The 17,271-nt window shown below is 43.1% G+C and overlaps 1 protein-coding gene across 2 annotated transcripts in view; it reads right to left on the bottom strand.

The window, feature by feature from the left end:
* LOC145528373 (neuronal acetylcholine receptor subunit alpha-7) overlaps positions 1-15,653 on the bottom strand; it is a 135,073-nt gene extending 119,420 nt beyond the window's left edge. For both annotated transcript variants that reach the window (XM_081546686.1, XM_081546687.1), the window contains exons 1-2: positions 15,463-15,653; positions 15,062-15,201 (exon numbers count right to left, since the gene is read on the bottom strand). In XM_081546686.1, the coding sequence (XP_081402812.1) occupies positions 15,062-15,201; positions 15,463-15,508 (186 nt within the window). In that variant the 5' untranslated portion in view covers positions 15,509-15,653. The remainder of the gene's footprint in view (positions 1-15,061; positions 15,202-15,462) is intronic.
* Positions 15,654-17,271: the final 1,618 nt, after the last annotated feature.

Below are 17,271 nucleotides of genomic sequence, written 5' to 3'. Positions count from 1 at the left end.
GGTTTTATTTAAAACAATACAAAAACCTTGTGACGAAGTTTTTTAATGTTTTCTCTTAAGTGTTTTAAAGGCTTTGACCAATTGATTTTTAAGACCCATAAAATGTTTCATTTACCATATAAGCCATAAGTATAAAGTCAAGATTTTTCAAGTTAACATACCAAAAAGTTCACTACCTCATGAAGGCTACTTTTGAAAATAGTCAGTAGAGAAGTGTTTTAAGTTGCCTAAGACATTTTGGGGAAATTTTATTTTTCTCCAGTGTCAGATTATAAGCATCTAAACAAAAATAAAAACAGAAAATCCATCTCCATCTTGTTTGTGAGCCATCAACACACATCATGAGACCCTGCCTTGAGGTGTATCTGCCAACTGCAATAAATAAGCTCATCCTGAAAAGACTATCTCTACCAAAAGATTCCAAATAATTGGACTTTAACCCTAACAAGAGTCCAAAAGTATTTGATATTTTAATAGGTTTCTTAGAGTAACTAACTGCCTCTCCTTCTACAGGGGCCACAATAAAGAAAACATTCATTTACATTTAAATAATCATAAATGTAAGATGTATATAAAAACATTCATTATCTCAGTTCTTGATTGCCCGGATGTTCACTACTCAATCAGTTTAGTTCAGTTCAGTTCAGTCGCTCAGTCATGTCCAACTCTTTGCGACCCCACGAATCGCAGCATGCGAGGCCTCCCTGTCCATCACCAACTCCCTGAGTCCACCCAAAGCCATGTCCGTTGAGTCGGTGATGCCACCCAGCCATCTCATCCTCTGTCATCCCCTTCTCCTACTGCCCCCAATCCTTCCCAGAATCAGGGTCTTTTCCAATGAGTCACTCTTCACATGAGGTGGCCAAAGTATTGGAGTTTCAGCTTCAACATCAGTTCTTCCAATGAACACCCAGAACTGATCTCCTTTAGGATGCACTGGTTGGATCTCCTTGCAGTCCAAGGGACTCTTAAGAGTCTTCTCCAACACCACAGTTCAAAAGCATCAATTCTTCAGCACTCAGCTTTCTTCACACTCCAACTCGCACATCTATACATGACCACTGGAAAAACCATAGCCTTGACTAGACGGACCTTTGTGGGCAAAGTAATATCTCTGCTTTTTAATATGCTATCTAGGTTGGTCATAACTTTCCTTCCAAGGAGTAAGCGTCTTTTAATTTCATGGCTGCAATCACCATCTGCAGTGATTTTGGAGCCCCCAAAAATAAAGTCTGACACTGTTTCCACTGTTTCCCCATCTATTTCCCATGAAGTGATGGGACCAGATGCCATGATCTTAGTTTTCTGAATGCTGAGCTTTAAGCCAACTTTTTCACTGTCCTCTTTCACTTTCATCATGAGGCTTTTTAGTTCTTCTTCACTTTCTGCCATAAGGGTATCATCTGCATATCTGAGGTTATTGATATTTCTCCCGGCAATCTTGATTTCAGCTTGTGCTTCCTTCATCCCAGAGTTTCTCATGATGTACTCTGCATATAAGTTAAATAAGCAGGGTGACAATATACAGCCTTGATGTACTCCTTTTCCTATTTGGAACCAGTCTGTTGTTCCATGTCAAGTTCTAACTGTTACTTCCTGACCTGCATACAGGTTTTTCAAGAGGCAGGTGAGGTGGTCTGGTATTTCCATCTCTTTCAGAATTTTCCACAGTTTATTGTGATCCACACAGTCAAAGGCTTTGGCATAGTCAATAAAGCAGAAATAGATGTTTTTCTGGAACTCTCTTGCTTTTCAATGATCCAGCGGACGTTGCCAATTTGATCTCTGGTTTCTCTGCCTTTTCTAAAACCAGCTTGAACATCTGGAAGTTCACAGTTCGCGTATTGCTGAAGCCCAGCTTGGAGAATTTTGAGCATTACTTCACTAGCGTGTGAGATGAGTGCAATTGTGCAATCAGTTTAAAGGAACACAAATATCAAAATGATATTGCAGAAATGTAGACATAGATCTGTGAATCAAATAATGAATTAAAAATACAAAATAACATATTTTTGCCCATTGGCTTAGTCGCTGATAAGAATATCCTGTAAGGTTCTACCTTAAGATGTAAGCTTATACCCATCTATTTCCCCTCTGCCCTCAAGACTACTGAAATTAAAATAAAGGGGAGAAATGGTATGCCAATGAAAAAACATTGCCTGCTGTATCAGTAAACAAAGATGTTACAGCTATCAAGCCATCTTGTTATAGCCACCCCTGATGGTGAGCCATGAGGGAATTTAGGATGGAAACAGGATGCCTGCCATCAAGCAGTCAGTGACTGCAGCCACCCCTAGTGGTGTACCCTGAAAGGACTTTGGAGGAGAAAGCCCAGGATCCTCACCCCAGAGAGCTGAGATGCATATGAAAGGAATGACTTCAGTGAGCCCAGACTCTTACATTTTCCCATACACAGAAAAGTGCTAAATTCCTTAACTTGAGATGTCTGGTTTTCTTTAGTTAACAGTAATCTTCTGATGTACTGACTACCTGGTCTTTGTTGCAAAACTCCTATAAACCTTGGCTCCTCCCCTGCTGTGCTGTGCTCAGTCACTTCAGTTGTGTCCGACTCTTTGTGACCCCATGGACTGGAGCCCATCAGTCTCCTCGGTCCACAGGATTCTCCAGGGGAGAGTACTGAAGTGGGTGGCTTCTCCCTTACCTCTTTGGAAAAGTCCCTTAGAGCTGAGATCCTGCCTTCTGGACTTAAATCCTCCGTTCTGTCCACCAAATAAAGCATAATTCTCAACTTTCAGGTTGTACTTCTTGTTGTTGTTTTTTTTTTTCTTCAGTTAACAGGTATAAACTCCCCAAAAGAAAGAGAATGGGAATGAGGCCATAAAAAGACAAGATATTTCAATACATCACAGGAAGAGAGCACACACACAGAGGCTTGGTGACTGCAAAAGCCAACAAAGGAAGACTTGTGCTCAACTTTGAGTAGGGAGCTACAGGGTGGAGGGAGCAGCTCTGCCATGTAGAAGTCCACAGAGTTCAGAAGTGCCCTGAGTCCGGAGGAGGGCAGGGAGTATGGAGTGGAGCTGTCACAGGTGAATTCAGAGAAAGCTTTGTCAACTCCCTCCCGACAATAACAAACTACCAGGTTTCTCCTCACTCCAGAGTCAAAACTCAAACAAACTGATCAGTGAGTGCTGTACAGAATAACATGGCAGCCACTCCAAAACCTGGCTCCTAAGTCCTGGATGGGTGGCCAGTGCTATGAGCCTAACATTCATGGGATTCCCAAGGCTTAGCTGTGCCCTCCCCTAAAAGCATAAACTATCTTATTAACATTTTTTAATGTTTGCTACTTGTTACATCCTTAATAATTTAGGAATACTAGGTGAAGTGAGGTATCTTACTAAAATCAATGTTCCCTGCACCATTTACTTTTTAAATGTGACCACTGGAAAATGTAAAATCACATCTGAGGCTGACATTACATTTCTATTGGACAGCCCTGAATTAGGAAACAAAGCAGCTCATGTGAAAAGAAATGCCTCTGGAGCAAAGCATTCAGTCCTTGAGCATTTTGGGTCCTCAAAAATGTAACAGGCCCCCTCTGATATAGCACTACTACTAAAGTTTCTGTTCCCTAATATAAAAATCAGAAGAGATACTAAGAATCAGAGGCACTTTAGAAAGTCTTGACAAATATATAGCAAAAATAAATAGATAGGCAAAGTAAATAAATAAGCAAAATTAAAAGGGAAGGAAAATAATCCTAGAAGAAATAACATTGCTTAGTTTAAAACAAATGAACTACAAAAATAAAGAAGGAAAGGACAACCCTCCAAACAGTACTCCCAGAGAAAGAGGGTCCAGTGTACAAAAGACAGGAACGGTGAGAGGAGGACCTAATGGATGGACAGCATGACCAAAGACGTCGGGATAACAAGGCACAGTAAGATTTGGTGAAAAGGTAAAAAAGGAGACCATCTGAGCTTGACCCCAAATCAGCTGACACCAGTCACACACGACCCCAATGAATGACACAGAAACACAGCACTGAACCCACAGAGAAGAAAACAGGAGCTTAGAAAAATGGCTTTGCAGAGAACAGTGCTTACACTGTCACAAATCATGAGGGCTGTTTTGGTTTTTGGGTTTTTTTCCCCAAGTCAAATCGAGCTACTGTCAAGTTACAAAGAAATTAAATATGACTGTGGCTCAGCTGGTAAAGAATTCGCCTGCAATGCATGAGACCTGGGTTCGATCCCTGGGTTGGGAAGATCCCCTGGAGAAGGGCAAGGCTCCCCACTCCAGTATTCTGTCCTGAAGAATTCCATGGACTGTAGTCCATGGGGTTGCAAAGAATCGGACATGACTGACTGACTTTCACACTCTCTCTCTCTCTCACACACAGACACACACACACACACACAGAATAGAATGTAAATGTTACCAACGTGGACATGGAAGGACTTCAAGAGAAGTAGGGGCAGAATGGGAGTGATTACAGAGAAGGAAAGCTGAATTCCAGGATTCCAGGCAACAGAAATGACAAGAAGCTTTTTTTTTTCCCCAACAAGTTAGTTTGTAGATATAATTAAGATTATTATATTTTTTTAAATTGATTAACACTGGCTTTCTTTTAAATTTAAGTCAAGTATAGTTGATTTAAAATGCTGTGTTAGTTTCTCCTGTAAAGTGATTCAGTTATACACATATGAATTCTTTACCATACTTTTCCATTATGTTTTATCACAGGATATTGAATATAGTTCCCTGTCCTACATAGTAGGATCTTGTTGTTTATCCACTCTATATATAATAGTTTCAAACCCCTCCCTTTTGGAAACCACAAGTTTGTTCTTTATGTCTGTAAGACTGTTTCTGTTTCTTAGATATGTTCACTTGTGCCGTATTTTAGATTTCACATATAAGTGATATCACAAAATTGCTTTATAACATTATATAAGTTTGATGTATACAACATTACATTTCCACTTCTGTACACACTCCAGCAGGCTCACCACTAGAAGTTTAATTTCCATCTGCCACCATCTGTTGACCCCCTTTACCTGTTTTGTACTTTTGAAGGTGCAAAAGTGAGCAGTGGAAGAAGCGAGAACAGAGGTAAGAGGGGAGGAGAGGAGAGCTGTGAATGAGCTGAGTTCATACCTATCATAATAGGAAGTCACAGAAATGGGTTAAGTTGATCAATCCAGGAAGAGGATGATAAGATTACTAAAATAGTGTCATAATGGTGTCATAACCAGAAACAGAGGCAACTAAATGTATTTGGGTAAGAGTCAGCATGGAGAGGGCCCAGGGCTTTTCAGAAATCCTTTATTATTGGCTCTGTAAATGCTGCATCTTACTGGCATTTATCTGTGTTTGTAGTTCAATAAAACTTTACTTACAAAAATAGGCAGTGGGTAGATTTTAACCTGTAGGCTATAGTTTGTAATCACTACTTTATTTGTTTTTTACTACTTTGCACCTGCTAACCCCAAACTCTCAATCCATCCCCACCCTACTCGGCAACCACAAGTTTGTTCTCTATGTCTGTGAGTCTGTTTCTGTTTCATAGATAGGTTCATGTGTCATAATAAAAATGTCATAGCCCTGACATTTTCTCCATATCATGCGCACACTAAATAACTGAAATGTCTCTCTGGGGGCAGACAAAGTGGATAATACAATGCTTAAAGCAACAAAGTTTACCGATCATGCAATCATTATACTAACAATCCTTTAATTAGCCTTGAAAAACAAAATAATCATCAGTCTAGAGTTCCATGTGAAGATAAAGTAACAACAAAAAGCCTCTAAATGCAAATATATAGAAAAGTATCCTCATGAACTTGAGGAAGGGAAAGATTTTTCTAAAGATAACATAATAGGCACTAAACATAGAAGAAAAGAATTATAAAATCAAGCAATTAAGAATTTCTGTTCATCTAAAGATACAATTTATCTGTAAGCATGTGTGTACATGCTAAGTCACTTCAGTCGTGTCCAACTCTTTGCAACCCTATGGACTGTAGCCTGCCAGGTACCTCTGTCCATGGGATTCTCCAGGCAAGAATACTGGACTGGATTGCCATGCCCTCATCCAGGGGATCTTCTTGACCCAGGGATCATTGAACCCTTGTCTCTCATATCTCCTGCATTGGCGCCACCTGGGAAGCCCATCTGTAAGCATGTGAAGTATGAAAGTCGCTCAGTCATGTCCAACTCTTTGCGACGCCATGGACTATATGGCTCATGGAATTCTCCAGGCCAGAATACTGGAGTGGGTAGCCTTTCCCTTCTCCAGGGGATCTTCCCAACCCAGGGATCAAACCCAGGTCTCCCACATTGGAGGTGGATTCTTTACCAGCTGAGCCACAAGCATATTCTACTTCAATTAAGAGTTTACGAAACAGAGAAAGAACATGAAAAGAGTGGAAAGACCAGCCAGGGTCAGAGAAGATACTTGCAAAAACATTTTACAAAGGGCTCAAGTCCATAAAGCAGAAAAACACATGCAAATCCTAACAAGGAAAGAACAAAACCATACACACACAGAAAAAAATAGGCAAGAGACACGAATAAACACTTCGCAAGAGAAGATGATATCCAAGTGGAAAATTAAGAAATGAAAATGCCCTCAACTTTATTGGTAATCAGGAAACCACTAATTAAAAACACAAGGAAATATCACTCCCCACCCACTAGAATGGTAAATTTAAAAGACTAAAATACAAAGTGTGGGTGATTATGCAGAACAAGAAGAATTTTTCAGACACTGCTGGTGAGAATGTTAATTGGTATAATCATTTTGAACAGGTTTTGGCTTCATCTGGAAAAGTTAAAGACATGCCATCCAAGGGCCTAGCTTGTCCCTTCCTATGTATATACACATGTGATAGAAATACATAAACATGTGCATCAAAAGACGTGTGCAGTTGGAATATTCATGGCATTGTACTTCACAAGAGACCAAAAACTAGAAACAACTTAAAAAACCTCCATCAACAGAATAACAAATTATGTTACATCCACCCGATAAAAATGAATAAACTGCAGCAACAGGCAAGAACTTGGGTGACTCTCACAAAAATAAAAGTGAACAAAAGCAAACAAAAGAATACACACTGTGTTCTTGTGTGATTCCATCTATTCAGAGTCCCAGAGAAGGGCAAAATTAAACTCTGATGCTTGACATTATGCTGTGGTTTTCTAGTACACAAAAAGGGGGAGAAGAGTCATCCTGGGTGGCGGTTACCTGCATGGGTTCACTGTGACAATTCATTGAGCTGGTTTTGATATTTTGCCACACATGGGGACCCATATTACACTGCAATTCAAAGTTCAAAATGACTTCTCAAATGAAATCTGTCTAACAGCTAGCCAGCGTATTATAGTTACTTCAAATGTCAATAAAACATCTTAAGGAAAACAGTGAATAAATGAACGTTTCTGGACCAGTGATTTCAATTGTAAATGTTATCAGTTTGAGTTTAATCAATCAGTGAGCAGTCTTGGCTTAATTTGCTTAGTCTGAACCCCTCCATATAACACATTATATGTGTGAGCTTCTGAAGACAGATGCAGTAGAATAAAAAACGGTTTTATGATTCTAAAGTTTCAAAACACCTGGAGCTCAACCTACTTGCCTTCTCTCCACAAAATAAAACAAACACATTTCTTCTTGCTCAGAAATCACTCTTTTACCCCAAGACAGCAATCTTTACTGACAATTGGCCCTCAGTGATCCCAGAATAAATTTCCCATGCTGGGAATCATCTCACAGGTGGCCCTCCTTGACCATGGCAGCAACCATGTCACCCCCCCCCACCCTGCCCACTCCCACCTGCAGGGGGCACTGGTCAGCCCGTTGTTCTACTGCCTGACTCTGAGTCTGGAGTCAGCCACATGTCCAGGCCTCTCCCACTACCTCGCTGGATTTTAAACAATTTCTTACTTAATTTCACATTAGTTTCAGTCACTTGTTTGGCTCTCTGGAAGTTGTGACTCTGAGGCTTTTGCTATAACTTCTAGTTTTTTCTCTTGGAAACTTAACAAGCATATTATGTGATGTCTTATCTTGTGATACCCCCCAAAAAAACATTCAACAAAAAGAGATAAGAGTAACAGGTGTGTGTGTGTGTGTTTATACACACATAAATGTGCACACGCAAGCTTTTATTTTTTTAAATGGTTTTGTTTACTTTGAGGTCTCTTTTGCTAACAGTTTATAGCTGACGTGTAATGCAAATAAGGAAATCACTGAAATAAAGAGAATGAGAAGTTCCAAGTTAGTTTCTTCTTCTCTAAGGAGTAAAACTCTACCTAATCCTGATAAATCAATAAGTGAGCAGAGATTTTCACTAGCAACTCTCCATGACAAGACCATTTCTCTTCCATTAACAGCATGTCAGGGATGAATCAGAAGCTCTGAGAGAACTAAGCCTTTGGGGAATATCTTCAGGGGTAGACTTGAAAGGCAACATTTACACGAAAGCATCCTTTAGTGAAAGTGCCCATAATCCCCAGTCTATAAAGCTAAAAGAATTTTGTACCTTTATGTCCCAGAGCCATAAAGAGGTTTAATAGGGGTACAATTTCTACCATTATAAATCTGGATCAATTATAAACATGCATTACAAACAAGTTTTAATTTAGAATTTCAGTTCTGCTACCCGTGATTTAAAAAATGAAATGAAAGAAAGCTGAGCGCCGAAGAATTGATGCTTTTGAACTGTGGTGTTGGAGAAGAGTCTTTAGAGTCCCTTGGACAGCAAGGAGATCCAACCAGTCCATCCTAAAGGAGATCAGTCCTGAATATTCACTGGAAGGACTGATGCTGAAGCTGAAACTCCAATACTTTGGCCACCTGATGCGAAGAACTGACTCATGTGAAAAGACCCTGATGCTGGGAATGACTGAAGGCGGGAGGAGAAGGGGCCGACAGAGGATGAGATGGTTGGATGGCATCACCGACTCAATGGACATGAGTTTGAGTAAGCTCCGGGAGTTGGTGATGGACAGGGAAGCCTGGCGTACTGCAGCCCATGGGATCGCAAAGAGTTAGACATGACTGAATGACTGAACTGAACTGAACCTGCAGTAATGAACTAGGTAGTTTTCACCCACTCTGCAGTGAGAACAACTGGGAAAACACAATGAGAAATACGGTCAGAGAAAGAATAGGGCAATGAGGAACAGCAGGGCCAAGGTCCAGGAAAGGGAGGGAAGCTTAGAGAATAATAGGGTCCAAGGCCACTTTTCCAGAACCATGTGATGATTTCTAAAGCAATGCCTAGGAGGCCAAAAGTTAAAGCCAATCTTGGCAGACTCAAGAGCTGGCGGGACATAGTGGGGTTTAAGGTCCACAGAATAAAGGGAAGACCTTGCTACGTTCTCTATATTCACACTTTAGAATGTATATGCAAAATTGAGAAACAAACTAGCCCGCTTAGGAATGGAAGCCCAGGTCCTCCTCTTCTCAGTCACTAACTGGATTAAGGTGATTTGTGCTTGCCTGTACCTATAGCCTGAGTGTTGGTCAGAAGCAAACGTAAAACTGGAGGGAGGTATTGCCAAGATCTTCGAATTATCTCTGTGCTTTTTCACATACAATATCTGAGACAACATAAAATGCAACCAAGCTTTGAAGTGACATCATGAATCATTTCAATAAATACTCCATAAGAGATTTCTAAAATAAAAATACGAATAGGGATCAAATACACAGTGGTAGTGAAAGTTACATAATAGTGGGGAAAGAACACAATTTTATTTTAAAATTCAGTTTACCACTTGGCTTATTTGTGTCATTTTAAAAGTAATGCCTGCTAATATTGTTTAAGGTGCCATAATGGGGTTATGCCATTTTAATTTTTAAATATTTCTCTAAACAACCTATGAACATAGAGAAAAGACTGAAATGCACCAGAAGGCCTTGAGTAATGGCGATTTGGATGACTTTTATCCCCCTGCAGTCCTTTTTTTGTTTAATTTGATTTCCTACATAAAACGTATATTTGTAGCTGTAAGAAACATCACTTATAAAAACATTATTAGGATAATTAAATAATTGCACCTTGGGTTTTCTTCATAGTCTGTCTTCAAGGTGTGCAATTTTTACAGCAAATATTTGATAATGTTAAGTTTGAGCTGTAGCATTTCACATAGTGGCCAGTAAATGTAAAATCGTAAGTCTGACAAAGCAGAGCAGAGCCACCAAGGGATTTCAGATAACACACAAGCCCTCAGACACTGGACTCCACACCCATGCCTGCCTTCTGCAGTAGCAAACCCCAAATGCACAACCACTTAGTTCTGCTGTCTTGTGACTAAAGTTTCTAAAAAGTTGAATCTGCAATCCCAAATGTATAAAACAGCAAAAATCATCCTGCATCATTATGCATTATACATTTCTATATAATTATGTGCTGATTCTTATTACTCAGTTTAAATACCTTGCCTTCTGGACATGTTTTCTAACTATGCACATTTATTTTATGCAAATCAACACTCAGAATGGCCTTTAGATGTGTGTGTACAGACAAATGACTAAATGGAATGCAAAAAGGAGAAATATTATGGAAACTGTTGGTAGTTTAGAATCTTACACTTGCATCACTTCAAAATGATTTCTTAGGTATTATCTCATTCCCAGTCCAGTTACAAGCTCATGTAGTAAATCAATAACCACAGTTAAGTCAGACTATGCAGTTAGGAGTAATTTAGGTACCTTCAGTTAACAAATTTATCTATGTACCTACATAGAATTCTTACACGCAGTTATGTATCATAGACAGTATGCCCAAAAGGTCTCTGGAATCTGTCCTTGTCTCCACATTTCCACAATGACCATTACAGTTTTGACATTTTCATCCTTTGCCTATATTTTCTTGTCTCTTTAATCTGTCCCACACATACACTGCCCTCAGCATCCTTGATCTAAACACAGATCTAGTAATGTCCCACCTCTGATTAAAAATCCACCACCCTCTCACTCTCTACCTTGTGCCTCACTAAGGGGGCCTGATAGATAGCTAGAGGAGATCACAGTAGGTAAAACTATCCCTCTGAAAACACATGCTTTGTCTTTAAAAGTTTACGTAATTTTTTTCATTCGTCTATAATTTATACTTGTTGGGTTTAATACAAATATTGTGGTTTAGACTGTTTTCATTTCTAGAAAAATATGCAGCGGAAGCTGATCTTGCAGCTTTATGAATCCTCTGGCACACCACCACCACCTCCTCATATCCTGGGATACATACCCTGATGAGGGCCCAAGACGAAATCTAAACTCTGCAGAGCCACTTGACATACCTTACACTCAACATCTCTTCTGTCTATGGTATGAACTCACCTTAGCCCTCCTACCAAAAGATAACCCCTGTCCTTCATCTTGCAAGGTGTGTTTCTAGATCATCATGCTTACAAAAGGGTATGTAAGAGAAAGTTAGTAGTTTGGTTAGTATGACATCCCTCTTTTAAAACTTCTCAACACACATAAGCACATTCAAGCTTCTGAAAAGCTCTGCAGCACAACTGCAGCCAAGATCAACTGGGAGCCAGTGCCCCACAGAGCACGCCTTGCTGAGGGTATGGTGTCCTCCCACTCTCATCTTTCCTCACCCTGTTCGCCTCACCGGGAAAGCCCTCCATGTTTTCTCCAACTGGCAAACTCCTACCCACCTTTAGAAACCTAATTCCTAGCCACCTGGCTGGAAGTAAATATTTCCTCCTACGTGTGTCTATACCACATTTGCTTTCAGGTACATATGAGATACTCTTGAATTTACATGTCAGTCTCCATAGATAAGACTGTGAATTATAGAAGTAGAAATAATCCCTTAACCATGTATAAATTCCCAGAATCTAGCAAAATCTACAAGAAGATTTCAATCAAAAATATGTGTTGAATAAGCTGATGAACAGGTAAACAATCTTCCATGTAAATAAGACATGTAGAATCATACATTCTCTCCCTGTTACTCCAGCCGGGAAATCTCTGCTGGCAGAAAGCAGAACAATAACAAGATTTGGAAGGAAAATGGTCTCTAGAACAGCCCAGTCAGAATGGGCAAAGGACCTCTGGAACTGAATTTGTAAAGAGAACCTGATACCAGTTAGGGTTTGCCACATGAATCAGTTATGAGTCACTGTATCTCTGTCCAGGGTCCTCAGAGTCTGGCTGGAAAGCCCTGGCTCTGTTTCAAAACCAGACAGACTCAAGTCTGGCTGGAATACAAATGTTTGCATATTTCATTATTTCTGATATAGAGACTTCCTTTTCACTGTAATCTCAGGACAGTCACATTCAATCAGTTACACTCAAGTGGTTTAAATAAATTAAGCTGATTTTTTTTTCTACAAAAGAAGTTAAGGATTCTAAAGGAGGCGGGACATACAAAGGACTTGCAAGGCAGCTGTGCGTGTTGTACACAGCCCTGCCTCTAACCAGTGAGCAACCCTGGCCAAGAGACCACACCTTTCTAAGCACTGACGTTCCAACCTTTGAGTAGCTACATTATAAAGATAAAGCAAATCTTTAGTGAATTACCAGTGTGTGGCAAACGCTTTCTCTTATTTAATCCTCTCAAAACCCTGTGAAGTGGACATTATTATTCTCATTTTACACATGAGGAAACAGGGCTTAGAAAGTAAAATAATTTGTTGAAGGCCACTCCATGAGCTCACAGTATTGGCAAGTTGGGAAGTTCAACACATTCACAGCTAGATCCACAGTCAAGGTGAGACCAAAGCTTCCTCCCCTCCCACCCTCCTCTGGCTGCTGACAGCGGTCTTCATGAGCACTTCTCTCTGGTATTGCAATGTTGATGACACACACTGCTTATAATTATTATTATTCTTAAAATCTTCTAACTTGACAAATGTTTGCATTTCACTATTTTTTTTAGTTGTCACATCATGTAACCCTAGTTTATAACCAAACTTTTCATAAAAGCCAAAATCTCTCATGTAATTTGATTCCTGAAAGGTCTCTTAAAGAGATGGAGGTACTAGGAAGAAGCCTGCAGCTTCCTGGTGAGTAGTCTTCTCACCAAAAGAGACTGCCACAACCTATGGCACCTGCTCCCCTTGGTCACTGCTCCTGCTTCCTGGCTGAGTAGCCACTGCCCTTCCACATCCCAAGCAGCCAGCACAAGGACCAGTCCAAGACCGGGAGTTGTGACACACACATACCCACAGTGAGGCCCATTTGGGGCCAACCCCAGGCAAATGGCGTTGGGGTGGCTTTCATATTCTCACCACTTTGGAGTGTGCTAGCTCGCCTAGTCCTCTGTAATGTGTGTGCGTGTGTGTGTGTGTGCATGTGTGTGTGTGTTGGGGGTGGGAGGTAATTTTGTTTTATTTAGATGAAAATGACCACTGTCTTCTAACTTTGCAGTCTCTCAAAGTTGCCTCCACAGTCTTCAGGTCATCACAATGACCACTGAAGTGCTATCCTGTCCAATGTATTAACAGGAAAGTACAGACTCAGGATGCTTGAGAAACTTAGCAAAGATCAACCAGGTTTCCCCAGTGGCTCACCGGTAAAGAATCTTCCTGCAATGCAGGAGCCACAGGAGACACAGGTTCGATCCCTGGGTTGGGAAAATCCTCTGAAGGAGGGCATGGCAACCAACTTCAGTATTCTTTCCTGGAGAATCTCCACGTACAGAGGAGCCTGGCAGGCTACAGTCCATAGGGCTGAAGAGTTGGACACGACTGAATCAACTTAACACGCACACCTAAGACCAATCATCCAGAAATGAGCAGAGCCAGAACCTACCAAGGCTCCCAAGGACAAATCCTATGACTCCTAAAGTAACAGAGAAGCTTCTCCATAAAGTCTGCCTCCCCAAATGCCACAGGGCTTGTGCCCACCCCACCCCTCCCCAAAAGCCTCTGGGATTCCATTTCTCTGCCCTGGCTTTGCTCAACACCAGGGCAGCCTTCTCAGCACCTCTTCCCCTAACCCCACATCTCTGTCCTTTCCTTCTTCCTACAGTCCAAGCTCTCTAAACAGCAATTTTTGCCCTGGTAGCCCACGGGACAGCACTCATCTGCTTTTATAGCTCTCCAGTGTGATAGTTTGTCCATGTCACTGCATACACACTGAATATTTTGAAGCATAGGTCTAACTGTGGAATAGGAGGAACTACACATTTAACACAGGTGTCCTGTGGGAAAAGAAGCCATTCATCTTAGCAATTGTAACTAGATTAAATGATGCAACATACAACAGTTTAAAAGAACAGGCGCTCTTTATTTGCAGAATTATGAAATATCACCTGTTTTCTTGCACTTCTGGAGGCTCCTCAGCACTTTCCACCTGTTGTAGCTTTTCTCACATCCCTTTCCTACCACATTCTTCCCTCCTTGGAACACCATCGTCCCTGCATACTGCTCCAGAGCCGAGTCCAATGCCTTGTACAGGCTAGACACTGAAACTCACTTATGACTTAAATGCTTTCATTAAATATTTGTAGTGTATGAAGGATGTGCCAATGAAAATTGAATATCCAAAGCAATCTAGAAGAGTGGAAGAACAAACTTATCCAGATTTTACACTGATCTGCCAATTGAAGTGAGCACTAATAAGTCCGCAAGAGGCCCGTGGGGCTGGAAGCAGTTGCCTGAATGAGCAGACAAGTGTATCCGGGCAGCGGAGCCTTGCTCATCCTCAGAGCAGGACCATCTCCCCAGGAAGGCAAACCATGCCCATTATCGGAACTGGGGAGGGGGGCTAAATGCTCACAGCTGGCCCTCTACCTGGACAGACGGAGTCAGCTGCAAAGCGCAGGGCCAGACCCGTACCCAGGGAAGCAACAGAAAAGTCTAGAAATGCCTAAATTGACACCCATGTCAGACTGCATGCCAATCCTTATACCAGAAGGGGTACTAATGTGTGACCATTTGGACCTATTCTTGATGATTCCTGACTCAGGATGGAGATACTTTCACCCTGAGTTTCTAAGCCGAGGGCAAGGCAGATCTGAAATATCAGCGCACAGGTGGCCTGGGAATGCCAGGTTCCTCCCTGGGAGGCTGAGGAAACCGAGGCACATGGCGGAGGGCAGACCCCGGCCCGGCCGGAACTTACCACGTCCATGATCTGCAGGAGGCTCAGGGAGAAGTAGACTGTGAGCGGCAGCGAGTCGTTGGCCACCGGCCTCTCCAAGGGGTTGTAGTTCTTCACCAGGTCCTTGTAGAGCTTCCTCTGGAACTCGCCTTGCAGGGACACTTCAAGAAAGAAGAGGAGAGACGCGCGGGCTGCTCAGGGAAAGCCGGCGGGGATGCGCCCCCTGCCCGCACCCCCAGCCGCCCAAGCAGCGCAGCCCAGAAGTGCCGGGCTCGCCTTCCACCGGCAGCGCCGGCAGCGCCTCCCGCCGCCCTCAGCAGCAGGCGCGAATCCCCAACCCCGTCCCCGCGCCCCGAGCCGCCTGGGATGCGCCTGGGATCTCACGGAGCAAGAGTGGTGGGTGGAGAGACTGGCGGCTTTACCGTGCAAGATCGACGCTGCCAGCGCCAGGCACAGCGAACCGCGCATGTTGGGGGCCGGAGCTGCGCGTCTCGAAATCCAGCCCTGGCCTGCGCCTGCGGCCGCGAAGCCGCCTCTCCCGGCTCGGCTCGCGCGCCTTTAAAGAGCCCAGTGCGCGCCCACGCCCCGGCCGCCCCCGCGCGCCTCTCCACGTGACGAGCCCCGCCCCCGTCTCCCGCGCCCCTCCCCCCCAGCCCGCCGCCTGACCCCAGCGGTAGGCGGCCGCGGGGGAGACAGTAGCCCAGAAGTCCAGGAGAGGCGCGCCTCTTCCCTGCCTCCGTCTCCACCGAGCGGTACCCGCGTGCCCGAGGCTGTCAACGGCCCGGCTCTGCCTGTCTCTTCTGTCCTTTGTCCCCAGTCCGCTGGCTGCCACTCTCAGACAGAAGCCACGCCGGGTCGCTGGGAGAACGGTGGGACCCTTCTGAATCTGGCTCCCCAGGGCCCTGCCTTCACGCCAGCTGCTGGATGCAGCGCCCAGGAACCAGGCTCTGACAGGTTCGCGAGTCCGCCAGAAGGAGAGGAGACAGACAGGCCCCTCCTACCCCCGCGAGCCATGGTGGATGTTCTTCCAGCAACCATTTGCTGGGCATCACCGACCTGATTCTCAGATGGTTCTGGAGGTGTCCAGAGGACAGCCGAAATCTGCCAGGGAAGCATTATTCAAACGAGGAGATGCTGCAAAAATGTGTGATGGAATTCCCAGTGTATATCTTATGTTTAGTTCTCTTTTAAAGGCGATTCAAAAGGTTGAGGGGAAAAAGTTAACTCTCAGCTCCTTGCCAGAGGACAGGCAAAAGTTGGTGGTGTAATCTAGGCTTTTTTTTTTTTTTTTTTTTTAAGCCAGTGAAAGTTCATTGCCAAGGGAAGCTTCTGAGCAGATACGAATCAAAGAGGTCAGGGGCTTAATTATATCCCAGATGTTGAAGAGGGGGCCTGATTCTGGGAGAGGATGGAAGAGAGAATGCTGAGGAGAGCTTTCAAAAGTGGTGGGTAAACTCTAGCCCTTTTGTTCTCAGCAAGCATGTTGCAGAAGGCTGAGAGCAATGGGGTCCCTGCACTCAGTTAGGTGGTCTGCAGTTCACCTTCCTTGGGCCCCAGAGAATCTGGGGTCCACCAGATGTCAGGATCACTGTGGACCAGTAGAGGCAATGCCTGTATGTCTGAATTGCATAAGGCCCAGAATTCTTGGATAGCACCAAAAACTAGGGGAAGGCTTACCAAAATGCACCTGCCTATGAATTTACCCCAGCATCAGGAATGGGCACCTAAATCAGTTCTTTGATTTGGAAAAATAAATATGCCAACCTGGCAAGGAAGTGTCTTGTAGCAAATTGACACCGGCTTTATATACATATATTTAGACATGATGCATATATAAATAATCAGTATAGGCTTTGATAACTGTACCAAGATCCTAAAAGAAGGACGGGTTCATTCTTTCTGGAGAATGGTTCATAGAAAAGGTGACTGCTGACCTGGGCTTGCCTCAAAGAAGGTGTTTGATGGGAACATCAGAGTAGGGATTCCTGGTGAGCAGACAGGCGTTGTCTTCACTTCATCTGGTTCCTGAGTTCTACACCATCTGTGGCAGCCAGGATACACACAGAACTGGCGTGTGGTAAAGGAATGAGCTACACACTATTGGCTGCTGGCAAAAAGGGAGTCAAACAAGGGAAATAAAACCCAACAGAATAGAGGAGACATAAACATCAATTGGAAAATTGCCAGTGACACACCACCTCTACTGACCCTATGAGCACAGCTCTTACTCA

This window comes from Giraffa tippelskirchi, chromosome 12, assembly GCF_054371585.1.
Source record: "Giraffa tippelskirchi isolate mGirTip1 chromosome 12, T2T-mGirTip1v1.2.pri, whole genome shotgun sequence".
In the NCBI taxonomy this organism is placed as follows: domain Eukaryota; kingdom Metazoa; phylum Chordata; class Mammalia; order Artiodactyla; family Giraffidae; genus Giraffa; species Giraffa tippelskirchi.
The sequence above is the reverse complement of the archived record's forward strand: the minus strand, read 5'-3'. Positions and strand labels throughout refer to the sequence as shown.